The following is a 24818-nucleotide window of genomic DNA, read 5'->3' as shown; positions in this document are numbered from 1 at the left end:
CTTTAAGAACCGTGACGATCAGTTTTTAAAAAGGGTGACTTCTGAAGGAACAACATTTTAGTTTTTCATACTCATTTTATGTCAACACATTCTATACAAGTTTTGCAAAAATATTTTGCATATTACGTATGTAGGAAAATTCTCTTAATATATAACAAATGCAGCTCTTAGCTAACTTAGTCTAGGGCGCTTCTCGCGTCTTGGCTTGAGTGCTCTCAAGAACTTATCGTGGAAACTGGAGAGGTTCTCTGAAATTGTCTGCAAGACCTTGAGAGTTTCCCTTTGAAGGGCCAACATTTCTTCGCCCACAGCTTTAGCTCTATCACGCTTGTAGCGCTTAGCGTTAAGTTCAGGGAAGTCGAATTCCACGGAAGAGTCTGACATATTCTCCGCATGCGTTCTTTCAGTTGGCTCTGTAAGGAATATGGATATTACAAGAAAGATTTCTTTGAAGGATCAGAAAACTTTTTCCCTACTAGAATACAGGTTCGATAGGATGTCTTCTTCGCTGTCATTATAATCCTCAGTTTGGGGACGATTTCTCTTGTGAAGAACAACGTCTGGCTCGAGAAACTCCGATTCTGGGAACGAGTCTAGGTATTCGATTTCGGGTTGGCTCCCCTCGGGCGATTCCTCCTTCACAGGACGTCTATCTGCAATAAAAATGTAATGTTATAATAGTTTTTGATTATAAGTTAGGGACATTTTTTACCATCCTTACACGCTTTGCGCCTCCTTTGATAGGCTCTTCTGGACATTCTCTCTGCTTCGATGTCGTACAAATCATCATCATCTTCATCATCACTGTAGTCCACAAGTAGCCGCATTTTGGAGAAGTAGTTCCATTTGGAACGCCCACTTCCCGAGGACTTTATTTTTTGGAATTCGTTGCTAAAGGATGCAGCTGCTATCAAGGACCACATGTGATTTAAGCAAAAACATTACATACCGGTATCGTTTCTTCATGTTGTCCATTTTGGCCTTTATTTCGACCCAAGTGATGTCGTACTCCCTCATGGCGGCTGCCATTTTCTTCATGATATCCAAGTTTTTTCGCCTTTTACAACGAAAGTCTTGCAGATTCTCCTGCCACATTTCCAGAAGCCATTCCGTTGCCTCGGCGCTCCACACGAATTTCTTCGAAACAACTGCAAGGAGAAGAATGTTATTATACTGGGCAAATGGATTGATGTGAAACGGTAATATATTTGTAATGAATGTATTAAAATATATTTATTAAATATATTATTACCTGGTCTTTGCGGCGGCATTATTTATATTGTACAGCTGATTGTTTTGAACTATCGATAGGCAATAAATACTGCAAGAAATATCGAACTAAAACTAGTGAGTTGGGAACTGGTTCCGCAAGGAAAAAAACCAGTTACTACGCAACAATGTCTTTAGGAATACCGTATATATAGCGGCTTGTACTAAATACCAGAATCGCGTTGGCGCTATTGCGTGGGCGGTTGGCGTTAGAATTGCACCGCTTCCAAATCCGGTCACACTGCCCAGCGAGCGTTTGGTGTTTTCATTTATCCGCATAAATTCGCCACATTTAGTAATCGTTTCAAAAGCTAAGCACAGAGGAACCACCGCAATGGCTCAACCCCAACCACCGGCGTACGAAAACAGTGAGTTGGCATCCCACAGTGATAGACCACATTCAAAACCCGATCCCCATCGCCATGAGACGGTGTGCAGGGGGATGAGTCAACAGGCGAAAACGGTAAAAGCAGAAAGCAATCGCCGGAAGCGCCGTGATTATGCCCATAAATGGTCATGGGCTGCACTCGCACGACCTCTGAAGTTTTCGGGGGGTGGCGGGGCAGTGGGAGCCACCCCGGTGACCCCACCCCCCCAGAACACAGCCGCACCCTGTTCGCCACCCACTCCCTGCCTAATTTGCCGGTCTTATCTGTGCATTCCGCCTTTCTAATCGAAGTAATCGCGCTTTATTTGCAGAAAACATCTACGCAACCCTGCCGCGCACCCAACGCGGCCAACCCATCGTCTTGGGTGCCGATCCCAAGGGCAAGAACTTCCTCTACACCAATGGCAACTCGGTGATCATCCGCAACATCGAGGTAAGATGATACAGGCCTGCAGTCTGATGCTGCTCCTGCCATAAATCCATGGCATTTTCCAAATGGTGTTTTATTTTTGGACAGCTGCAGTTTGTGTGTGCTTTTCTGGCTTTCTTGCCTTCTGGCAGCTGTTCTATATTTATTTTTATACACGGCGCAAAACACAGATTCCCATTCCACAGGCCAACCGGCAAAATCGGCCATACCACACAGACTGGCACACAGAGAGATTGCTTGTTTGCCGCCCACGCATCTTCATTATGATGTTTTCATCTGTTGGAAGTGACTCTACAAAGCGGCTATGTTTGTCTGTCTGTCTTTCATCCGCAGAATCCGTAAAAAGTCTACCAAAATTTCCCTACGTTCCTTTGTCTTTTCCCTAAGAATAGCCCGTTTTAAAATATGGTACTAGATTTATTTCTTAAATTTCATATCTATATCTTCTTTCTATTTATATGTACTAAAAACTGTGTCAATTCCTGTAATTTATTAAAAAAAAGTACTTCTAGACTTCTAAATTGCTTCGAAACACCTTTCCTTCCATTTATTTATTCATGTTATTCACAGAGATCTCCATTAAGTTGTTCAATTCTGGCAAAAGTGTTTCTAACATGTATACGCTTTTCCTTTTATTCCCCACCACAGAATCCCGCCATCGCCGATGTCTACACGGAGCACTCGTGTGCAGTGAATGTGGCCAAGTACTCGCCCAGCGGCTTCTACATTGCATCTGGCGGTAAGTCTCGCCCAGCAATTTCACACTTGGAGCACTCTGTAGCACCCGACTTAAGGCAGCAGAGCATAAAGAATCGTGACCACCATGAGTCACGCCATGGCCAGCGATTAGCATTTCCCTATTTGGAGCTGTTTTTATTATCTTATCTGCGGTTTCGATTCGAGCAAAGTTACTTATTTGCCTTTCCCCTTTCTCTCGCCAGACGCGTCGGGCAAGATTCGCATTTGGGACACGGTCAACAAGGAGCACCTGTTGAAGAATGAGTTCCAGCCCATTGCAGGACCCATCAAGGACATCAGCTGGTCGCCGGACAATCAGCGCATCGTGGCTGTGGGCGAAGGACGCGAGCGTTTTGGCCATGTCTTCATGTCTGAAACAGGCACCTCGGTGGGCGAGATCAGTGGCCAGTCCAAGTCCATTAACTCCGCGGACTTCCGGCCAGCCAGGCCATTCCGCATTGTGACGGGTGAGTAACTTGATAGGAATAAAATGCGTTAAACTAATTTACACAATCGTTAAAACAGGCAGTGAAGACAATACGGTTGCCGTGTTCGAGGGACCCCCGTTCAAGTTCAAGATGACCAAGCAGGATCACTCCCGGTTCGTCCAAGCCGTTCGCTACTCTCCCGATGGCAAGCTCTTCGCCTCGGCCGGCTTCGATGGCAAAGTCTTCCTGTACGATGGCACCAGCTCTGAGCTGGTGGGAGAGTTTGGCTCGCCTGCCCACAAGGGCGGCGTTTACGCTCTGGCCTGGAAACCGGATGGCACCCAACTGCTTACCTGCTCGGGAGATAAGACCTGCCGCCTCTGGACGGTGGAGTCGCGTGAGCTGGTAAGCGAGTTTGTGATGGGCACCACAGTGGACGACCAGCAGGTGTCCTGCCTGTGGCAGGGAGAGAACCTGATCACAGTCTCGCTGTCGGGCGTGATAACCTACCTCAATGTGGCGGAACCCTCGAAGCCGCTGCGCGTGGTCAAGGGCCACAACAAGCCCATCACCGTGCTGGGGCTGAGCGATGATCGCAGCACCATCTACACGGGCAGCCACGACGGCGTGGTGACCAACTGGAATTCGGGCAGCGGCACCAACGACCGCATCACAGGAACCGGGCATGGCAACCAGATCAATGGCATTGCCGCCTGGGGCGACTTTGTCTACACTTGCGGCATCGACGACAGCCTGCGCCAGTTCAGCGTGGAGGGCAACTCGTACACCGACTATGTGGTCAAGCTCAACTGCCAGCCGCGCGGCCTGGCCATTCTGCGCAACGAGAACATCATTGCGTTGGCCTGCATCAAGGAGCTGACCCTCGTGCAGGACCAGAAGAAGATCTTCTCGCTGCCCATCAAGTACGAGGCCAGCTCGATTGCCGTCAATGCGGACACCTCCGATGTGGCTGTGGGCGGCGACGACCAGAAGCTGCACATCTACAGCCTCAAGGGCGGAGTGCTAGAGCCCAAGTTGGAGCTGGATCACCTGGGCGCGGTCACGGATGTCTCCTACTCGCCGGATCTGAAGTATCTGGTGGCTTGCGATGCCCATCGCAAGGTGGTGCTCTACTCGGTGGAGGAGTACAAGGTAATGGAATGGATAATATAATTAGTTGAGTGTTTTGTTAATTTAATACTTATTTTATAGCCCGCCCACAACAAAGAGTGGGGCTTCCACAGTGCTCGTGTTAATACGGTGGCCTGGTCTCCTAACTCGCTCTTGGTGGCCAGTGGATCCTTGGACACCACCATTATTATCTGGTCCGTGGCCAATCCGGCCAAGCACACCATTATCAAGAGTAAGTTCTTAGAAGAGAGTCAAGGTTTAATGGGTACTGACTTGCTTATCCTTTCTAGATGCCCACCCGCAGTCGCAGATCACTCGGTTAGTCTGGCTGGACAACAACACTGTGATCTCCACCGGACAGGACTGCAACACCAAAGTGTGGCACGTTGAGAGCATCTAAGTGGCCCAGCCCAGCATATTTTTATACTTATCCAGGGAGAGCAGCCAGCCGCGCCCTGCTTCATTTCTTTTAAGTGCAAGAGTTTACATTTAGCTATTTATGTCTCTATCCCGCCCCGCGCACCTCATTTCATGTCTCTAAGTTTAAGCCCAAAGTGTTTGCTAATCATCATATCATGGATATCCAACTATTTTGCTCTGCTATCATTTGCGTCTGTGTTTTTCTACCGAGGTTTTTTTTATACAACTGAACTACGAACTACGAAAGGAAACACAGAGATATGTAAAGTACGCCAGCGTACATAAATTATTGTATTATGAAATGAAATATACTAGTTTTTGCATAGCTCGCAGCCTCCGTTCCTTCGGTTGTCGTTGTGGTCCAGGGAATCAGCTAAACACGCACCATATCTTTGGCTTCTTAAACATTTATTCCTTTTAAAATTGTGTGTTTTTTGTGGATTGGTAGGTCTTCACCCTGTCTTTTTGTGTGCAAGTGTGTGTGCGTGTTCAGGTGTATAATTACAATATTTATAAAAACTTGGCTTAGTTTACTAGAATGTGTGGACGTGTTCATGTGAGAGAGCGTGAAAGCGATGGGTAGTGTTTCGAAGTTTTGTAACTTGCAGTTCGAGAGCCTCGGAGGTGCTACAGTTCCAGAAATCATAAACGTAAATTGTGCTAAAAGTAAGTACATAAATTAAGATAGCTAGAAGGGCGCTCGCAAGTGCGTGTGTGCAGAGGACGAAAAACGAATTGCGCTAATTATCACAGCCGGGTCTAAGACGTAGGTTCGGTTTCGGTTTTGGTTTCGGTGGGGCTAAAAGATGGCGTATCAGTGTTGGGTACTTCAAGAGTGGGTTAATCCTATAGTCTTGTTACTTTTTAGATCCGATCAAATCACAAAAAAATTTTAAATTACTTTAGATAAAAAAACTATTAGAAAAATATGTCCTCTCCTTATAAAAAATGTTTAAATAGTCTTTAAAATGATTTCCAAATTTAAAATCTTTTTACAAATTTAAGAATCTTTTGTTGTTGGAATAAATTAGAGTAGCTTTTTGAGAACCTTAGTTCCTTCTGTAGTTTTCGACCTTTTTCTGTTTAAGTTAGAGAATTATTTGTGCCATTTTAGAAAGCTTTCAAAACAAATCAGTGTCGGTGTGTGGGCAGAGCTCAGGCAGAAGAAAAGTGCACCTCATAGCCCATGTGCACGGTAGCCACTTCTGCTGGCAACCACTGACTTAAGTTTAGATTTTCAGACTAAGATTTCATTGGATTTGATCGGAATAAAAATCGAGCCTGGGGATTAAGCATCCTTTTTTCACTACCTCAAAAAATGACCCAACATGTCATTGGGATGGGGTGGCGTGTTCCTTGTGTCTGTGTGCGTGTCTGTGTGGTGAGTTGAACAAATCAAAAATATTTGAAAACATTTTCCTCAGGTGGTTGCCGTCGAGGTCTCCACACCTGTCGCCTCCCCGTTGCTGGCCGTCGGTGGCTCCCGTTCGCCCTTGATGCCCGGCGGCGCCTCGTGGGCCAAGTCCAACGATGGCTGGCCAGAAACTGGCGAGGATTCAGCAACCGCCACTGCGGCTGCTGCAGCCGCCATCTGAAATTGGTTGGGCAGGAAGAGGTACGGATTCCTGGCCTCCTGACCCGAACATCCCATGGCCGTTCCAGGAGCTGGACCCACCTCGCCACTGGTCACCGTGTGACTGGCGGCCAGGGGCAGGGGGTTCGGCGTGGATCCCGAGGGCACGGCGGTCGCCGCCAGCTTGGAGACCCTCTTCCGACGAGCCTCGTTCTCGCAGGGCGATGGCGCCCCAGGATGCCGGTAGCTGACGTGCTTGCGCAGCGCATCCTTGCTGCGGGACACATGGGAGCACACATTGCAAGCGTACCTGGTGGATAGCCAATCGAAAGATGGATCATTTTTTGGAAATGTCTTTCTGGTTTTCTGGTAATGTAATGACAGGTAAAAAAGGTTCAGTAGCAGACCACTTACCGCACATTCTGATGGGTTTCCAGATGGACGCGCAGGTTGTACTGGTTGCTCAGCTGCTTGTGGCAGATGAAGCAGGTGGCGTAGAGCTTGGAGTTGGAGGGCGGCTTGATGGGTGCGGCGGCCAGCGACTTGTCGCGGTCGGTGCTCAGCGAGAGCAGGTTGGGCTCCGACTTGGCGCTGACCAGCGCCATTCCGCCGGCTGCCGCTGCCGCTGCTGCCGCCGCCTCCCGCTGGTACTGCTCGATGTGGAGCTGCAGCTTGGCGTGATCCTCGGCGGAGATATAGGGTGTCGGTCCCTGCGGCGATGGGTGCGGGTGGTGGTGCATCTGGGCCGCCTGCTGGGCGGACGTGGGCGTGGCAGCGGCACTGTAAAGCGGCGGCTTGCTGCTGTACAGTTGACCCTGGCCCAGCTGGGAGCTGGGATAGCTGGCCGAGGAGCACTTGACCACCGGCAGCTGGGGCGAGAAGTGGGCCATAGCCGGCGGAGCGAGGGTCACGGGCGAAGTGGCCACTATGGGATTGGGCATGGAGCACTCCTGCGGCGACTTGCTGCTGCTGCTCGTGCTGTTGGCCGCCGACGAGGCCTTGGGATTCTTGGCCAGACTCTTCTCCAGACGCCGCAGCTCCTTGGGCGGACTCTCGCCCTTCGGCCGCTTGGAGCCGTAGCAGTCCGCCTCCAGGTGATCCTCCTGCATCCCGCTCTGGTACAGCTGGCACTGCTGCTGGTACTTGGCCAGCAGCTCGGTGGTTTTGTTGAGCGCCGTCTGCGAGAAGTTGAGCGGCTGGGGCAGCAGGCTGGGGTAGAACTGCAGGGACTTGAAGAGATTCTCCAGGGGCGTGGTGCCCATGCCGGTGGCCCCCACCGATCCCAGCTTGTTGGCCAGCAGGGGCGTGCTGAGAGCCGGACTGGGCAGCTGGGGCAGGGGCAGGGGTAGGCTGGGAGTGGGCGTGTGGGAAGGCGTGATGGTGGGCGTGGGCGTGGGCGAGGGCGTGCTGGGACGCTCAAATTCCGAGGACTTCTCGTTGGCCGCATCCATGTAGGCACCTCCACCCCTCGCTGTCTTTGGTAGCTATTGAAAAACGTTGGAGTTTACTGGTAAGTTTTCTTTTTAGGTCCACTTCGCTGGCAAAAACTCACATTGTTGTTCTGGACATCGGCCAGTCCCTTGATGCCCAGCGTCTCGGCCAGGTTGAGCAGCATGGGGATCTGCTCCTCGTAGACATTCACCTCGCCGGAGTACATGAAGGTAAGCAGGGAGACGATGGCCCCGAAGCTGGCGCCGGGTATGATGATCACTGGGTGATTACTGGCCTCCAGAGCCCGGAAGATGTCCATGAAGAAGCTGCTGCAGGCACTCAGGACCACGCGATGGGCCCTCAGCTGGCGGCCCTCGGCCGAGATGGTCACATCCGTGAGATGGGATTGGTCCAGCAGAATGGGCAGGGTGCTCAGCAGGCTGGTCTGGAAGGGAAGCAAGAGCGAGAAGTGCCTATAAGTGGGTCACCCGATCATAAAAATACAATTTTCCTGGTACCCTGGCTGCAGCTGCTTTCCAAATTTTTTTTTTTTTCGATTTACTCTCAGTGGAAATTCTTTGGATTTTGGCAATTGCACGAATCTGTTCATTTGGTGACACACTCCATCCCGGGAACCCCCTTCCTGCCTCCTGTCTTTGCTATTTTGGACAGACAGTGCCAGGCCTTTGGGCACCGCCTTAGTAAACATCGAAAAACAAAAATTGTCACTATATGAAAATGCGGAAAACTATGTGTGAATCTGTACGTATACGGGGATGTATAGTACTGCGTGCTCGGGTAGATGGGTCCTATATATAGACAGGGCGACATTTCGCTTGGCTGGCTGGCTCCTCTGAACGATGTCCAGTCCAGCGCTGAGGGTCTTACTTAGCTGATGGAATACCCTTAAATATTATATCATAAGTGATATAATAGGGTAGGATATGACATAGATATGATGAAAACTTTGATAATGAAGTAACCACGTTTAATATTATATCAAATATGATCTACATATAAAACTTATTTCATTCCCTTAAGTAATAAATCATTTATGGGCTTATCTGGAGGATCTGTAACTTATTAGTCCCTTTAAATATTATAAAATGTTTGGGTTTTTATCGAGAGCAGAACTACTTATTGTTAAAAACCCCTTAAATATTATATCAGGTAAATTAAATATTATATGATATAGGGTTCTATCTGGGGCCTCTGAGCATTACTTATTAATTAACTAACTATCTTAAATAACATATAATAATAGTTATTGTTATAAATCCCTTAATATACCAGGTAAGTACAACTTATTCAACTCCTTAAATATTATATGATATATGGGTCTTATCTGGAGGATCTCCTCAGATGATTGTGAATTGCTGCTTTTAAATAAACACCCCTTAAATATTGTATAATATATGATACTATACTTTATTTAACCTCCTTGAATATAATATGATATATGGGTTTTATCTGTAGGATCTCACCTGAAGATTGTGTCATCGTAAAAAGAACTACTACTTGTTGTTATAAAAGCCCTTAAATATTATAACTATTATGACTATAAATTATGTCACCCTCTTAAATCTTATGTCATATATCTAAAACTTCTGTCTGGAGGACCTCACCTGGTGATTGTGCCACCGCAGACAGAACTGCTGCTGGTTGTCATTGGTCGGCAGCTGCGGATCGAAGTGATGGTGCTGCGATTGTCTGGCACTAGTGCTATTTACATGTTCCATAATTCATCTGGGTTTTGGCTCACATGGACGAAGCTGCAACGGAATGGATGGGGGAAAATGTGCAATTATTATTTTCATATGTCGGAGAGGTAAACAAAATCCGGCCCACTTGGATTCTTTGTTGACTTTTCCCATAATTTGTTTGTTTGCATTTTCGGTTTGTTTATTTATTGAGCGTTTTGTCACACACACTCTTCGCTGCCTTTCGTTTCGTACTCTTCGTTTTATTTGGCCGCACCACGAGGCGTATACGTATTATGTCGTAGCGGTTGGCTTATTACTCATACGCCCCGCAGTCCGAGGGGGAAATCTTGTCGGGGACCGGGAAACATAATGGTATAATTTGCCACAATGACAACTGCCTGCTCCAAGGCATCCTCTGCCGATCTTGTGGACCAAGTCAACGGATCCGGGGACGGGGATTATTTACTCGGGCATTTCTACTGAACGCTGCTGAGTGCCCAGTTGACGAATGGGAATTACAATAAAAACACACACACACACACACGCACACACGTTGGCAATTAAACTAAATTTATTTAAATAAAATAAGTTTTCCTTGGCTGGCCTGGCCTGGGCGAACTGATCGCAGCGCCGCTGTGGGTTTCAGGGTGCACTATAAATTTGGCAATTTCCATTGTTCGGATCGTAAGTACATATGCGCTGCACTGGCCGGGCGGGTTTTTGGGCGGTTGGGTTGCTTGGTTGGTTCACACTTTTGTCCGAGGGCTATTTATATGGGGCTAGACCAAGATTTTGGGGATTTCTCGGTCTATGCTGCACCGCCGGCCATTGGAGGCCCCCCAAAAACAGCCCGGCCAATGCAAATCCGCAGCAAAGTGACAAGTCCGAGTGCTTTTTTTTCGTGTTTTATTTGCATTTCAGCTAGCCCAGCGTGCAATTGTTGGACGACGGAATTTTCTTCATTCCATTATGTGTGCACATGGGCACTGAGAATCGCATCTAAGCATTTCTCTATTGAGAGACGATGGATGGTGTGGAGGTTGCCTTGCCTGTGATGGGGCACAATGGATGCCTGGGAATGGGTTGCGGGATGGGTTGGAGGCTGGGCGCTGGGGTTGCTAGAGGAGCATGGCGATGGTGATGCGGATGGGGATGGGGATGGGGATGGAGGAGGGACAGAGGAGCGGGGCGGCGCGGCCTTTTTGGCGCTCGTTCACACAAGAAAGTGTTGTCGTGACAGTCAGGCGGCAGAAGCCTTCTTCTTTTCCGTAACTCTTTGGTATTTGCGCTCAGTTTTTACTTGATTTTCCGAAATTAGTTTTTCAGCCTTTCGCCTTCTTCTTCGCCTTAGTCTTCTCCGTCCTCTGGCTGTTGTTTTAAATAGCCATCCAAAAAATAAAGATCTGTGCTAAACGCTCTCGCCAGGCTGTCTATTTTGATTTGTTGTCCAAGTGCCAGCCTTTTGTCAGCCGCGGCAATTCACTCCAAAGCACCTCGGAATCGCTTCCATTTCGATTTGGCTATGGCCATTCCGTTGATGCGTAATATTTTACACATAATCACTCATACGCCTCGTTGCTAGCGAAAAGATGCTCAAGCCCATTTTGTTGCTGCCTAACTTTCATTTGTTCCATGAAATGCGGCGCACATAAATTTAATGTCAACGCTGTTATTCCGAGAGCTATATAGCGAATTCGCGCGATCAGCGCTCTATATGCGGCTGTGAATCACGCATAATCCAGTGGCCCAGCATATCTGCCCCTGGGGCGGTCTAATAATAGAGCTCTGCGGCCAACCCTTATGCCCGAGGATCTCGGAACCACTTCTTTAATGCCAGTGGAATGCTCGTGCCGATCGTCAAATGGTATTTTATGTGCTGTTTTATGTCTCACTTTGATCTCTCTTAGACATTACACAATTTACTTGAGTTAACCGCTCTTTAGTCTATGCATTTCACTGGTTTTTTTTTGCTCAAAAGCAGAGTCCTTCACAGTCTGGTTTTATTTTATTTATTTATTTATTCTATTTTCCCCGTCGACCGTTACGAATTTTCCCTTCTCGTGGCTTTCGCGACGGGACGAGTGCGCACACCTTTGTTAACCGTTTGCTGCTCGCATCTGAAATGAAAAATCCGAAAATGTTTCAATTCTTTCGGTTTAGTTGGAGATTTTCTATTTTTCGAATGTCCATCTCTTGACAATTTTCCTCTATCTCGTGTTGCTGTTGCTTTTGCTGCTGCTGCTGCTGCTGGCCCAAATGTTGTTGCTGCTGCTGCCATTTGTTTAGCGGATTCGAATTTGGCTCTCAGCATGTCGGGTGGATCCGTTTGTCGCCCGATTCCATGTTCTTTAATTAATGAGACGACTGCCCCCGGCTCGGCGAAGAGAAGCGAGATCTCAGCGGTCTGGTACTCGCAATCGGTGGCCTCTTGGCCGAAAAATTAATTGGCTGCCCCGCAGTTAGTTAATCAAAACATTTCCCAGTGGCAAATCATCAGCAAAGGGGGCACTAGACACAATTGACAAGACCTGCGTCGTGTGCATTATTAATTTGCAATAAAACGTGGAAGCGGCGACAGCAGTTGCAGCCGCTCGAAGATTGGCCGCCGAAAATAAACTCATACCTGCCCGTTGGATTGTGAATTATGCCTGACAAATACAAATGGAATCGCCAGATGGAGACGCCGTTGGTCACCGGGCAGCCAGCACCCAGATCCCAGCAGCCAGCACCCAGCACCCAGCGCCCAGCACCTTTATTATGCACTTTTCAATTCATTAAAATGCCACAAATACTTATTTATTATTGTCATCTGCGCGCACCTCGATTTGGGTTAGCCGCCTGGCAGCTTGGAGGCTGCAAATACCCCGACATAAATAAACCCCTTCCTCGAAGATGGTTTCCTAGATAAATCTTTAACAGACTGGTTGAAACTATATTTTAGAAAACACTTTCCTGGGGAGGAAATATAAAACATTCTCATTTATATACAATTACAATACAACAGCATAGGTGGTTCCTTAAAAAATCAATACAAATTTATTTTATATTTTAAGTAAGAACTTAAATATATTTAAAATTTTTTGGGCACATTTCAATATAATTTAATTTAAAATAAAAAATAAGTTAATTTTATTGTTAATTTAATTGCCAAATCTTTTAATTGTTAAAAAGAAGACCACTTCTATTTATTATATTTTCGTTGCTTTTTAGTACAGATTTAAGTTTCTTAAGTTAGGAACTTGGATCCTTAAAAAGAAAATAAGGAATATGGAATCAAAACAAGAAAAACTTATGAATCAAAAGAAACATTTTTAGGGAAACTTCTAACCTATTATTTTAATTATAGATTCTATCTACACCTAGGAGCTTAGACTGAAACACTGAGCCTGGGTCATCGGTTTGCATTGCCTCGTGGCAAGGTCCCAGCCATATTTGTAAGGACAACGCACTATCGCCAGGTAGCCACTGAGGCACCTGTAGAAGTACTCGCATCGCTGGGGATGAGGATGGTCACCATCTCCAGAGGAGTCGCAGTGTGGTCTCAGTGGAGTTGGAGAAGAAGGCTTAGGAGCTGGTGAAGATGGCTTAGGAGCTGGAGAGGAAGGGAAGGGGTCTGCTGAGGGTGTAGAAACGTCTACAGAGGGAGTGGAAACATCCGAAGACGATGTGGTTGTGGAAGAATCGGCAGAGGAGATGGTGGCATATTCAGCAGGTGGTGTGGGAGCTGGAGTGTTGCTATCGGTCTCCTCCGCCTGCTCATCAGTGATCTGCTGATCAGGTTCCTCCTCCGTCAGGCCAGGAACAGAGTTCCTCAGACACACCCCATCATCATCGAAGGCGCACTCCTGGGTCCGGTCGTCGAAGTAGGTGGACTCCGGGCAGCTGTCCCGGAAGGAGTCCTCTCCATTGCAGTAAATGTACGAGGCACAGTCGTCGATGGCCATGACGAAGGTATCCAAGGCAGCATTAGCGCACTGCGGGAAATCTTCTCCTTGAACTGAGGTCAGGCATCCGGCCAGGAGCAGCAGACAAGGCCAGAATTCCACTTTAAATAGCATGGTGATGTGCAGTTCGTTTACTTTTATGATGGAGATGAAGTCGGTGGACCCCTTTTTATATGGCAATTTTCAAGGTCGACTGCGAAACTCTTATCGCCACTCTTGTAGCTGATATCATCCGAAGAAATGTTGCCAATTTGTATGTCTTTCTAAACAGTAACTATGTCAAGGCCGTGCAATGACTTTCTGTTTATGATAAGGCTATTCGTCACCTAAAAAAAATGTAGTTTCATCTACTCTTATATCAAAATAATGCACTACGCTCTGAAAAACAATGGCCCAATTTATCCCTTTATGTTTAAGCTAAATTTTATTTAACCACCTGTTTTTGTCTACATTTTTTGATAGGCAAATGGATTCACAATTGTTCTCCTGCTTCAAGTAGACTTTCGCCTGCAAAAGCATGCTGAGGTCATGGTCCACCGCGTCCAACTCTCGCTCCAACTTCTTTTTGAGATTGCGCACCCGCAAAGTGCCCATGGAAAGGGGCAGGCGATTGTACTCAGATATCAACTGTCTTTGCCGCTCCTGGGCGGCCTCCAGAAGTTCCCTTCTCTGTTCACTGGAAAGCAGGATGAGATGGGGCTCCGACTGCTTCTCCAGCTCCTTCTGATGATCCTCCTGTGCTTGGACCTCCACTTCCTGGGGCTGAGTTTTTTTGGAATGGAGCTCCTCGCAGGATGATTGGGAATGCAGGCTTAGGACATCCTGCGGGTCTACATCTACCACCTCCGGAATGTCCATTTGCCGGCATCTGGGAGAACTTATCCTGGAGGATGCCTCTTCATCTGACTTTGTATTAGAGGAGCAACTGGTGTCCAGGTGATTCAATCCGCTGGGCAAAATGCCGAACGCGTTGGCCAACGGCCTGTGCAGTGTGTACTGCCCCGGTTGGTAGGCATCGCGTTCGGGCATCCTGCCCAGCTCGTAATTGGATGCAGTGCGTCGCACACCTAGCCCCTCTCCCAGAAACAGTCCCCCCTCGTCGCCTTCGCTGCGGGATGATAAGTGGGTTTGTGATGGGGATGGGGACTTCTCGGAGCACTTGAGCAGGGCGGCACTGAGAAACCGCTCGTCGCTAATGTCCTCCGTTTGGATCTGCTTCTCGGAGAGCTTCTGTCGACTGGTGGTCTTACTTGGTAGTGCTTTACCAACAGTCAAACCACGCTGAATGGTGGTTAATCCGAGCTTGGCTGGTCCGTGGCACCTGGCCCTGGACGCCACCGTAGGCAGCTGGTAGTTTCGAGATGTCTGGCTCACCATCATCCGGTTTTCGAGCAGAAAATTCCGTGTCATGGCCAGGGTAACCACTCCAAACAGGAAGTGAAAAAAAAACACAAATATAAAAACAACGAACGTGGTGAATTGTTTTGTGGGCTACAAAATTCAACTAAAAAGTTATATTCAATGAAGCTTTATGCAAAATAGGGTGTGATCTGTTTTCTAAATGTAATAAACCAAATTGTATTGTGTAATATATATTTATTTAACCTTTTGTATTATATAATTTATTTACAAAACTGACTGATTTTAAAGTTTTTCCAAAGTGTTCATATGCTTTAAAAAATCATTTATTTATTATCACAACCTATTTGAGCTGATCAAAGGCCTGGCGAAGCATTTGATTGCAGAGAGCAGCAAAGGGATTGATTTCCACAAGCTGAAAATTAGGTATATTTATGAGTTCTAATTGAGAATGTATTCAATATCAATTACCTGTTCCCTGGCAAATTTACTGCCCAACTGGGCTGCTGCCTCGAAATCTGCACGTGCCGCCTCCAAGTTATCCAGCTTACGATATAAGACCCCTCGCTGACAGTGGGCGTGGCACTTGGTGCGGACCTGCTGCTCATGGGCCAGTTCCACCGCTCTGTTCAGGTCATTGAGGGCCTCTAATAAAACAAAAATATATTAACCTTAATATAATAACCTTCATAATCATACTATATCATACTAACCCTCGTCGCGTTTTGCCAGCCGCAGGGTTTGAGCGCGATTATTTAGCACTGAAGCCCTTTGGGCCAGATTAAGGGATTCTTGGAATAGCTCAAGGGCTTCATCCAGTTTTCCTTCTTCGGACAGGGCGATGGCTTTGAGCTCCAGTTCCCTCGATGCTCTGATAACTGGGGAGTCGGGTTCCACGTCAGCAAGATCAGATTCAGTGGGAACCGAGTCTAAGTCTGGTAGGCCGCTCAGTTCCAGGGGATTAAAGATGGAATCCAGCACCTGCTGGTCGTGGGGACTCAACTTCAGATTGGCCTGCGGCATGATACGATGTTACTCTGTTTATAAGTTCGATCAAACTGAGCTCGGCATCGGAATAGATAAAAACAATATAGTAGGGGGAGAATAAAATGCAAATCATGTCGTCCAACCTGTTCAGATAGAGAGCGAATAACATTTTCAAAAGAAGAACGATACTTCAGTAATGAACACAAGTTAGTATAAGACATACTATGAATATCCAATCTCATTTTTCTGGCATTTACAACGCTCAAAAACCTGCACAAACTAATTCAAATCTATAGAAAACATTAAAGAAAACTTTTTTTTTTATTCTGAATGTATGGCATCATTGATTTTGTATCCCTCTGTCCAATATATCTTACATATCGTTTTGAATCCTTGAGGAAGTTTTCTAGACCATCAAATAATGGATGATGGTCAAAAGGATCCGCACTGCCTTGGTGCGTGTGTTAGTACACATATTGAAGGCGTATTAGGTTGAAGAACCGCCAGTACAAATAAATGCCAATATAGTTTTACCCACAAAAATATGCTCCGTACTTAATAATTTTCAGCTTTAAGTATAGAAAGTAATATATTCCGTGCTTAACCTTGCCTATTCGGTGAGTAATGATCTGAACGTACTTTATACTAGTGCACTGATAAAAAAACGTTCCATTTCTCACTCCAGCTCATCTCTCGGTACCCCAATAAAAATTATAAATTGAGCACATGAAAAATTAACAAAAACTCGCTTTTTTTATCTAACATTTTTACAGTACATCAAACCAAAAAGCAGTGGCTGGTCAAAATAACAAATCTAATAAAAATAAAGCCCGTGAACCTAGTTCCGGTTATTTTAATTGGAATTTAATGGGTAACCCAGAGAGTGGAATGAAAACACTTAAGAGTATTACAACATTGACTTATTCGAGTTGGGGCAGTGCGTCATAGCTTGAATCATAGGATTCTCATAATATTTCAATAAAGTAAACTATGGTAAGAGGGTGGAGGCAGCTCGTCAAGGGGGAGTTCTTCGCTGTCGTTTGTGGTCAAAGGCGGTGGTCTGGGCAGGTGGAGTGCTATTCGGTAGGGAGGTGGTGGTATTAGGGTCTCATGGGTCTCCTCTCGCTGCTCCGGCAATCTGGTAACTCCTGTGTCCGACCGCTGTATGTTGTGTGAGGAACTTAAAGTAGGATCTCTTAAGTTCCCGCACTGGACAAGTACGAAGGTGACTGAGACGATGGTGAGTAGGAAAGCTAAGAAGTACAACCACGCAGTCTTCTCTTGCACAGCCTCTTGCAATTCTTCAATCTTTTTACGGTTCAATTGCTCCAATTCCAATTGTTTTTTCTGGAGTTGTATTAATTGCCTTTCTCGGTTTTCCAAGGTTTCAAGCAAATCCAAATTAAATTCTTCGGTTGATTTCAATCGTAAGCAGAAAAAGGGATCCTTAGTTGTATCACACAGCCCTAAGCACTTTGAGTATGTGAAATCAGCGGGGGTGTTCAGATTCCAAAAAACAGTCGCGTATAAAAGAAACTTTGCTAGTCCTAACATTATTAAACTTGAGGACCTACAAGATCGAGATATTCTTATGTACTAGTTGTGAATTCGGAAAAAAGGCTTTTTTAAGTTCTTGATAAGCCCATTCCAAGTTTCTGAGAACTCATTTCGTACCCATTAGTCGTGAAGCAAAGGGGTATATTGTTGTCCCAGAAACTCAACAATTTGAGCCAACGTGCAATGCAGGGACTCATTTGAAAATTTACCGAAAGAGGTGATCAATTATAGATCTCTAAAATGAAAACATTGTATTTAGGTACACAAGCATTAAATTGTATCGTCTTAAAAAAAACCAAATATTTCTATTAAGACAGAAATAATTTTTAATTTCAAGACTGGACTCTACGGGGTACAGTCCTTTCTTATCCTTTGTGCTCTCAAAATGTGATTTTTTTCTTTTTTGGCACAAAATATGAGAAACTTTGTGATTACCAGATGCGCTTATCGCCCTTTGGGGCTGGTGACGAAATGTTATAAAAAATTGGGATTTCGTTTCGAACTACAGTTCGGTAAAGAAAAAGGGAAATAAATCCTCTCACGGCGGAATAATAAAACATTACACTACTTTTAAGATCGTTTTATTTAATATATGTCGTATTCACTTAACATATTGCACTCTCGTTTAGTACTTTATAAGAGAACTGGGCGTTTGATTGGTTAATTTATTACTTAACTGCCTGCTAATACTGCTGCTTGAATTATTTTTTTTCTGCTTCGGCTATTTCTACATCTTTTTCTCGTTGCATTGGCTTGTCGCGGTTTTTGGTATCTAATGGTTTAACATAACGCTACACAATATGATTTCTTGATCTCTTGAGCATATCACAGAACAAAAATGACAGTAGAATATGACATGTTCGAGGGTCGGGTGTGGAAGAGTTCTTCGTTTCTAGTAGAGGCTAAGAAAGTGTAAAAATATTATTCGGAGCTTAAGAGTAAATATTCATGTATTCGTAAATGTTTATCTGATATATGTTTGTATATATATATATATATATATATATATTTATGTCTGTAAATCTATGCCGTGTAAATGTCCATATAAACTGTGATATCGTTTGTTTAGAAAAATACTGAGCAAAAGTACTTGGCATTGTGCATTGGAGAGGGGTTGGGTCAGGGTTGAGGGTCCTCGAACTCTAAGAGAAGCTCAATTCCCCGACAGCCTATACGAGAATCTTGTCATACGAAGGCGGCGGCGACTCATCCAGCGGAAGTTGCTTGCCCATTGTCGCCGGCGTCTGCTCCGGCAGCAAAATGGCTATATGGTAGGGCGGGGGACCAGCCGTGGATGCTGACCCGCCCACTGGGGACATCTGCAGCTCCTCCAGGTACCGCGCCTCGGTCATCTCCAGCAGGCAGCCGGCGGACTGTGCTGTTCCCGATCCCGAGCCCGTCAAGGAGGAGTTCCCACCACGAGTGTGGCTTATGGATGTCCGGCCATCCGTGCGACTGGTGCTCGACAGCAGGCCCTTGGGAATGCGGCACAGGCTCACCAGGCAGGCGGCCAGGAAGAAGGTGGCCGAGAAGGCGCAGAAGATCAGCACCTCCAGCCCGGTGCCCTGGTGGTCGAAGTAGAACTTCGTGCCGGCCACAAACACGGAGGCCAGCACCAGCGAGGCACACATGCCGCATTTCAAGTGACCCGGCAGCAGTTGCGAGTCCGCGTGATGCAGCAACGCATGGTGTTGCTGCTGCAACTGGTTGCTGTTTTGCATTGTTGCAGCTGGTGCGGCAGCAACTGCTGCCGCTGGACTGGCCATAGTTGCTGTCTCCGCCGTGGATGGTGCTGGTGCTGCTGTTGATGTAGCTGTTGCTGCTGAGTGTCGCATGTTGCTGCTGGAGTTGTGGCGACGGGGCGTGGCGTAGGCGTTGGATTGTCGCTGGTTGTTGCTGCCGCTGGTGGAGTGATTGCTGCTGTGCTGGTGATGGGCGGTGTGGTGATAGGCGCTGTAGGCATCATCGCTGGAAAGCAGTAATCGGTTGTTAGTCAGTGAAATCTATATCTTTAAGCTGGCAACAATGCAACTTACGCATAGACATTGCCCGAGTATTGCTGCTGCTGATGTGCATCGTAATATCTCATGGGCACTGCCATGTTCCCGAATTGTGGATGATGATAGCTGTAGTGCTGCTGATGTTGCTGCTGCTGATGCTGCTGTTGATGCTGCTGCTGCTGCTGGTGCAACAGCTGTTGCTGCTGCTGCGTCCTTGGCTGATAGCGCGTGCTGCCGTGGTGACTGTAGTGCGAGCCACGTGCCACCAGGGGGACGATGGTGCCACTTCCGGTGAGGACAGCTGCCGAGGAGGCTATTCCGCTGGCATTGTTATTGTTGCTGGCAGTGGTTGTTGTACCGGTGGCAGCCAGGTTGTTGTTGTTGCTGTTGCCACCGCTGGAATGTTGCTGCAACAAGTGCTGCTGCTGCTGCTGGGAGTTGTTGTTGCCGTAGGAGGACTGCGACTGCGACTGCAGCTGGCGACTTGTGCTCGGCTGGTGGAGATCGTAGGGCGTCTGGGGCAGGGATCGGTGCACCGAGGGCATCGACTGGCCACTGCCGCCGGCACTGTTGCTGCTGCAGCTGCTCGACTTGGTCCTTCGTGGCGGATGGCCGTAGCTGAGGCCACTCCCAGCATGCGACAAGGAGGCAGCCACGCGGGAACGTCCAAATCCGCACTGCTGCGATCGCTTGTCAATCCAAAAATGCATTATGACCACGGGTTAAGTGAGTTGAAATAACTGGAAGTTAAAAAAATTATACTTTATAACATAGGTTAAGAATTTGAAAAGAATATCCAATCCTTCAAAGTGATGTTGGGGCTAAGACAAATTTAACCTTAAGGTAATTGTTCGAAAAACCATTTTGGTTTTCTCAAAATTATACGTATTAACAAAAAATCCCTATCAAACGAATAAATTTTACCTGGCAATCGTGGCACAGGTTAACTAAAGCTTGTTTTAGACTGCTGCAAATAGAAATTCTTTACCGATTCAACTATATTTAAAATATTTTTTTATGGCTAAGTAGAGCGAGGTAACAGCTCTTTAAAAGTATTTCCCAACTTTAAAGAACATTGTTAGGTTACAAGAAATCTAAAATACGCAGTTTTAGAGTGCAGACAAACAGACAGACAGCCGGCATTAAGTGCTGCAAACTTATTTGAAGTTCAAGTTGTGTATTTAGGATGGGGGGAGATCCTTGACGAGACAAAGCGCATCTGACTCATTTGGCTTTGTGTCTGCCAGACGGAAGGGAGTCGTTCCCCGGTCCCAGAATCCCACCCATGCCCACTTGCTCTGGCGAAACGCTAAAACAGGAAACGTGCGCATCGCATTTCATGGGGCAGGCAGGCAGTCTCTCCGTCTGCGAAAAACCCGAGACCCCCTTCCAGGACCCGGTTCGGCATTTCCTCTTTGTGCTTCCCTGTTCGAAGGTGCAACAAGGAACAAAGGTTGCTTTGCCTTCGCTCTGCGGCTGGCTGCCTGGTCAAGGAACCCGCCCGAAAAATAAAACATTCAATGAACGCTTTCACTTCCCGTGTCATTGGCACCCACAAGCCCAAACATCCTAAAACACCAAGGACCTCAGCGCGCCAAAAAGCACAGGGCACAGACAGGGTTCGCAAGGGGGTGTTTATAGAACAGTGGGGTCCTCACGGGGGGTTCAGAGTTCTAAGAAAATGTTTACATGAGCTTACCTATCAAAACTCTTTAAAAGTATTAACTAGGATGAAGTTAATTACAATTTTTGCAAGCCCCTTCGGAGCTCAGGGTTCGCGAACTATCCCAAGATGAGTTATGACGCGTACTTTCCCCTTTTCTCGAAAGTGTTTTCATAGAGACTGAACCGAAGCCATTGTGTTTGGGGCCCGGTGTTTGCATTTTCGGCTCTTAACTCGCTTAGCTGTTCGTTGAACTGTCCCTCTGGCCAGGCTTTTAGTGGGTGGTTGTGGTTTTGGTTTCGGTTTTGGTTGTGGATGGTGTGTTTGGCCAATCAACGATGTCAGCGAAGCAAAATGATGAATTTTTTAAATGATCCCACTGACAATTTGCGTGTCGTGTAAACAATTGCATAGATATACTCGTACGCACCCACCACCGTCATAAAATCAACTTTTATTTCGGGATCGGGAACTTTCCTGTTCTACTTGGCAGCCAGGTTCAAAGTTCAACGCCTGTCGACATCTTCGAGAGCAGCATTACACAACACAATGCCAGGGCAGAGCTGAGGGCGAATAAATAAATACTCAAGCACGGGACAGGGCAATAAAATAAACATATTTAAAAGAGACATTTTGACAACCTTTTGATAGGTTCATTTCGTTTCCATTTCTCGCCTGGCGCCAATTGGGATTTCGTTGAATTTCTGGCCACCCCTCCTGGTCCCTGCCAGCGGAGGGTTCATTGCTTTGTGCCCCAGCCACCCCGATGGCAACTATTCAGGGAGGACAGAGTTCAGCTCGATTTGCCTCGATGCTGGTCAAGATCTGTGCGGAACTCGAGTGAAACCGGGCATTGACATTGTCTCTACGCAAGTGCTGCCCTTGCTAAGACAATCGCAAAACAAAAGTAAAGAAAGAAAGGCAGCCAGCCCATTCAATTTGCTTTACGCACACTATATAAATCACTATCTCAGCGCCCACCTTATAATAATAATTCTGCTATCAGCCCCGCCCTGCCCCTCGCTGGGCCGAAGACCCTCAACAATGGCAAACTGGCCGATCATCGGGTCTCCTTGAAACACTCCCATGAAATAGATTTACCTAAATAGATACAAAAACACTCTCGATTAAATTCACGGAACCCGTTTATTTTGGGCCTGCTGCCGGATTAGGTGGCTGAAGTTGGCCTCTGCGCCGCAGCAGTTTCAACTGTTTCCGTGGTGTAGCGGTTATCACATCTGCCTAACACGCAGAAGGCCCCCGGTTCGATCCCGGGCGGAAACAGATGGAATTTTTTTTGTTAATATTACTTTTTTATAGAAATTAATTTCTATTATATTTGGCAGTCCTGCGAACATGAATATGTATATTTTTAGGAGATACGATGCGTATTTTTCGTGACGAATTTGAATAGTAACCTATTTGCTTGTTTCGGTGCACTATCTGCCAGCAACAGAGTTTAAGTTTAGGAAACTTATTGAATATACCCAAAGACCATATAATGGTTTATATTATCTTTGATATAACCTAATTTGCCTTTATATTTCATCTGTATTTTTTCTGGGTCCTCCTTAAGTACAACAACATACCTTTATTAAACTAAAATTTGTTTAAGTAATTTTTTTTCATTAACGAAAATTATAAAACAGCTACCTAAATGCTTATCCTAAAATTTTATTAAATAAATTAGCAAATTAAATTTTTGTTTGAAGTATAAAACCTTTACTAAAGCTAATGATTCAATAAATATTTAATATAATGATATAAATATTTTAAAAATGTATTGCTAAAACTATTTAAAGATGTTATCCTTAAAACTACTTACAAAAAAAAAACATTTTAATAATGGTACCAGAAGTAAAAAAAAAATTCCACCTGTTTCCGCCCGGGATCGAACCGGGGGCCTTCTGCGTGTTAGGCAGATGTGATAACCGCTACACCACGGAAACAGTTGAAACTACTGCGGCGCAGAGGCCAACTTCAGCAATCTTATTTGGCGACAGGCGAAAAATATGTATTGTAATTGGAACTTATTTCTATTGAAAAACGCATAACAATTAAATATTAATTTTGCTATCAGAGCTGTTAGCTACCCAGGGCTTGAGTGGAAATTTGTGTTCTGGCTAAGAGCCAGCAAATTTAATCAAAGCGGACATCTAAGCTAATCAAAAGGTATTAAAAAGGGGTTGCATATTAAGTGAGTCACATGTGGCAGACAGTTAAAATACTTGGATTCCTAATTAACTTATTTTATATAGATGTAGACTGACTCATTAGCACTTTATTAATATCACTTTAAGACCTATAAATCCATTTACTTTAAACGGCCATTTATCAATCAGTCTGCCTTTAATTGCTGAACAATGCAAAGGCCATTCCCAGGCAGTTTATTGACTGAGCGATTTGATTGAATTCGGGGCAAATGACACGCCGGAAAGTCGGGGGAAATGTTTATTAAACGGAATTCCTCGGGCAGTCGGGAAATTCGTTGGAAACAGAGCTATCCCAACCCAAGAGGAGCATTGCATAAATGAAATGCCAGACATTCATATTCGCTGCTATTTGCCCAGGCATTTTCCTCCCCTCTGCGTCATGGGGCAAAGATGCCAAAACAAAACACAAATTGTAAACTTTAAAGCAGGAAGAAAGGCCACCCCGCTTTTGGCCCGTTTTACTCTCACTCGGACGGTTTGTTTTTGCCATTAACCTTTGGCGAGCGCTCTTCTCGTTGGCGGGAAGTGAATTTGTCCCTTTTTTCGGGAGGGTGAATAATGTGGGGATCTCAGTCTGTCTGTCTGTCGGTCTGTCCGCCTGTCTGTCTGTCATCGCAACGAAAGGCCATAGAAAGGCGACCAAAATCCCTGCCCACTTGATGGCGAACGCTGCGTATGAGCAATGCGCCGAATGCAGGCGATGCTGTCTGCGGATGTGTTTTCCCTGCGTGTGGGCCTGTGTGTGTGGGCTGTTTTCAAGTGCACCACGCTGGTTTACCTGCAATATTTTCTCGCTTTTCCGTTGCCAATGCTCTCGAAGTGTGTTTCCCCTCAGCTTTTCAATGCCTTCGCCTTATTGGCACGTTGCTGTCACGTTCCTCGCCCTTATTGCACACATATTGTTGTTTCGGGGCACTGGTTCTCTAGTTTTCTAGCTACTTTCTATGGTTTTTGCTGCAGCAGAGTCCTTGAACGCTCAACTGACCCGACACGGCAAACACTGGCAAATAAATATCCCTTTTCTGTCGGTCGAACAACTTGCCACACGAAGGACTCACGCGACTTGCAACTTTCTATTCACTTTGATTCAATCTAATTCAATTCAAAAAATCAGCCACCGCGGATTCGCGCTCGAATAATTGTATTTTGCCAACCTTGCGGCCCCGCTACGCTGGCGGGCGGTGGGCGGTGGGTGGTTGATTGTGGGTGGTCGCTCGGCTGTTGAATGGAAGATGGGTGGTGCGGACTCGCCTGCGATTCGAACGGCGCAAGGACTCGCAGCCAACTGAATGTGTGAATGCAGCTGGGCCAGGCGCCGTGCTCGTTTTCACTTTCATGAGTTTCGCCAGGCGCTCTCCCACCCACCCCCTGGCCACCCACCACCGCTTTTCCCTGCTTTTTTGTTGTTAGCCCGCAGACAGCGTTTTGTTTTTGCTTTCTGTATGTGTGGCCGTGCGATTCGGTGGGCCAGCGGGTGGGTGGTCTTGGCGCTCGGAGAAGAGCGTGCATGGGGCTCTCCCTGCTGCTTTCTCTCGCGGCACATGCGCCCTCTAAAGGTAAGCCATTGTGAATGGTCTCAAATTC

At 46.3% G+C, this 24818-nt stretch overlaps 7 protein-coding genes and 2 non-coding genes across 14 annotated transcripts; 2 read left to right on the top strand and 7 right to left on the bottom strand.

Annotated features, from left to right (window-relative positions):
• Positions 1-19: 19 nt before the first annotated feature.
• Positions 20-1365, bottom strand: LOC108034494 (uncharacterized). Of its 2 annotated transcripts, none has more exons than XM_017109399.3 (5): positions 1253-1365; positions 950-1148; positions 713-891; positions 477-653; positions 20-413 (listed from the first exon to the last, which is right to left on the bottom strand). In XM_017109399.3, exons 1-5 carry the CDS (start codon positions 1269-1271, stop codon positions 172-174), a joined length of 816 nt encoding a protein of 271 aa, XP_016964888.2. In that variant the 5' UTR covers positions 1272-1365; the 3' UTR covers positions 20-171. The 2 variants fall into 2 exon arrangements, with proteins under 2 accessions (XP_016964888.2, XP_043951125.1); XM_044095190.2 differs by having other exon boundaries at positions 722-891.
• A 111-nt stretch (positions 1366-1476) lies between these two features.
• On the top strand, positions 1477-5129 carry LOC108034483 (actin-interacting protein 1). The gene is made up of 7 exons (XM_017109388.3): positions 1477-1637; positions 1969-2090; positions 2736-2826; positions 3029-3292; positions 3351-4405; positions 4466-4616; positions 4675-5129. Exons 1-7 carry the CDS (start codon positions 1604-1606, stop codon positions 4782-4784), a joined length of 1827 nt encoding a protein of 608 aa, XP_016964877.1. The 5' UTR covers positions 1477-1603; the 3' UTR covers positions 4785-5129.
• A 64-nt stretch (positions 5130-5193) lies between these two features.
• LOC108034497 (protein bric-a-brac 2) lies at positions 5194-11623 on the bottom strand. 4 transcript variants are annotated; one of them, XR_006368500.2, is made up of 5 exons: positions 9434-10155; positions 7930-8253; positions 6792-7861; positions 6115-6687; positions 5194-5603 (listed from the first exon to the last, which is right to left on the bottom strand). XR_006368500.2 is itself a non-coding variant. In XM_044095187.2 (5 exons), exons 2-5 carry the CDS (start codon positions 9545-9547, stop codon positions 6225-6227), a joined length of 1971 nt encoding a protein of 656 aa, XP_043951122.1. In that variant the 5' UTR covers positions 9548-9580; positions 11603-11623; the 3' UTR covers positions 5194-6224. The 4 variants fall into 4 exon arrangements, 3 of the variants coding, with proteins under 3 accessions (XP_043951122.1, XP_050742035.1, XP_043951121.1); XM_044095187.2 differs by adding an exon at positions 11603-11623 and having other exon boundaries at positions 5194-6687; positions 9434-9580; XM_050886078.1 differs by having other exon boundaries at positions 5194-6687; positions 9434-9580; positions 9978-10155.
• A 1247-nt stretch (positions 11624-12870) lies between these two features.
• LOC108034396 (mucin-2) lies at positions 12871-13569 on the bottom strand. The gene has a single exon (XM_017109277.2). It carries the CDS (start codon positions 13567-13569, stop codon positions 12871-12873), a length of 699 nt encoding a protein of 232 aa, XP_016964766.1.
• A 293-nt stretch (positions 13570-13862) lies between these two features.
• On the bottom strand, positions 13863-15012 carry LOC108034490 (uncharacterized). The gene has a single exon (XM_017109394.3). It carries the CDS (start codon positions 14863-14865, stop codon positions 13873-13875), a length of 993 nt encoding a protein of 330 aa, XP_016964883.3. The 5' UTR covers positions 14866-15012; the 3' UTR covers positions 13863-13872.
• Positions 15013-15031: 19 nt separating this feature from the next.
• On the bottom strand, positions 15032-15856 carry LOC108034493 (tetratricopeptide repeat protein 36 homolog). The gene is made up of 3 exons (XM_017109398.3): positions 15528-15856; positions 15286-15461; positions 15032-15229 (listed from the first exon to the last, which is right to left on the bottom strand). Exons 1-3 carry the CDS (start codon positions 15835-15837, stop codon positions 15158-15160), a joined length of 558 nt encoding a protein of 185 aa, XP_016964887.1. The 5' UTR covers positions 15838-15856; the 3' UTR covers positions 15032-15157.
• Positions 15857-17923: 2067 nt separating this feature from the next.
• On the bottom strand, positions 17924-24498 carry LOC108034485 (GATA zinc finger domain-containing protein 10). 2 transcript variants are annotated; one of them, XM_017109390.3, is made up of 3 exons: positions 24013-24498; positions 19395-20098; positions 17924-19326 (listed from the first exon to the last, which is right to left on the bottom strand). In XM_017109390.3, exons 2-3 carry the CDS (start codon positions 20066-20068, stop codon positions 18528-18530), a joined length of 1473 nt encoding a protein of 490 aa, XP_016964879.1. In that variant the 5' UTR covers positions 20069-20098; positions 24013-24498; the 3' UTR covers positions 17924-18527. The 2 variants fall into 2 exon arrangements, with proteins under 2 accessions (XP_016964879.1, XP_050742037.1); XM_050886080.1 differs by having other exon boundaries at positions 24389-24454.
• On the top strand, positions 22233-22305 carry Trnav-aac (transfer RNA valine (anticodon AAC)). The gene has a single exon. It is a non-coding gene; the product is annotated as a tRNA-Val (tRNA).
• Positions 22898-22970, bottom strand: Trnav-aac (transfer RNA valine (anticodon AAC)). Its single transcript has one exon. It is a non-coding gene; the product is annotated as a tRNA-Val (tRNA).
• Positions 24499-24818: the final 320 nt, after the last annotated feature.

Source organism: Drosophila biarmipes, chromosome 3L (genome assembly GCF_025231255.1).
Source record: "Drosophila biarmipes strain raj3 chromosome 3L, RU_DBia_V1.1, whole genome shotgun sequence".
NCBI classification, from domain to species: Eukaryota; Metazoa; Arthropoda; class Insecta; order Diptera; family Drosophilidae; genus Drosophila; species Drosophila biarmipes.
Note: the sequence above shows the minus strand (reverse complement) of the source record. Positions and strands in the feature narration are given on the sequence as shown.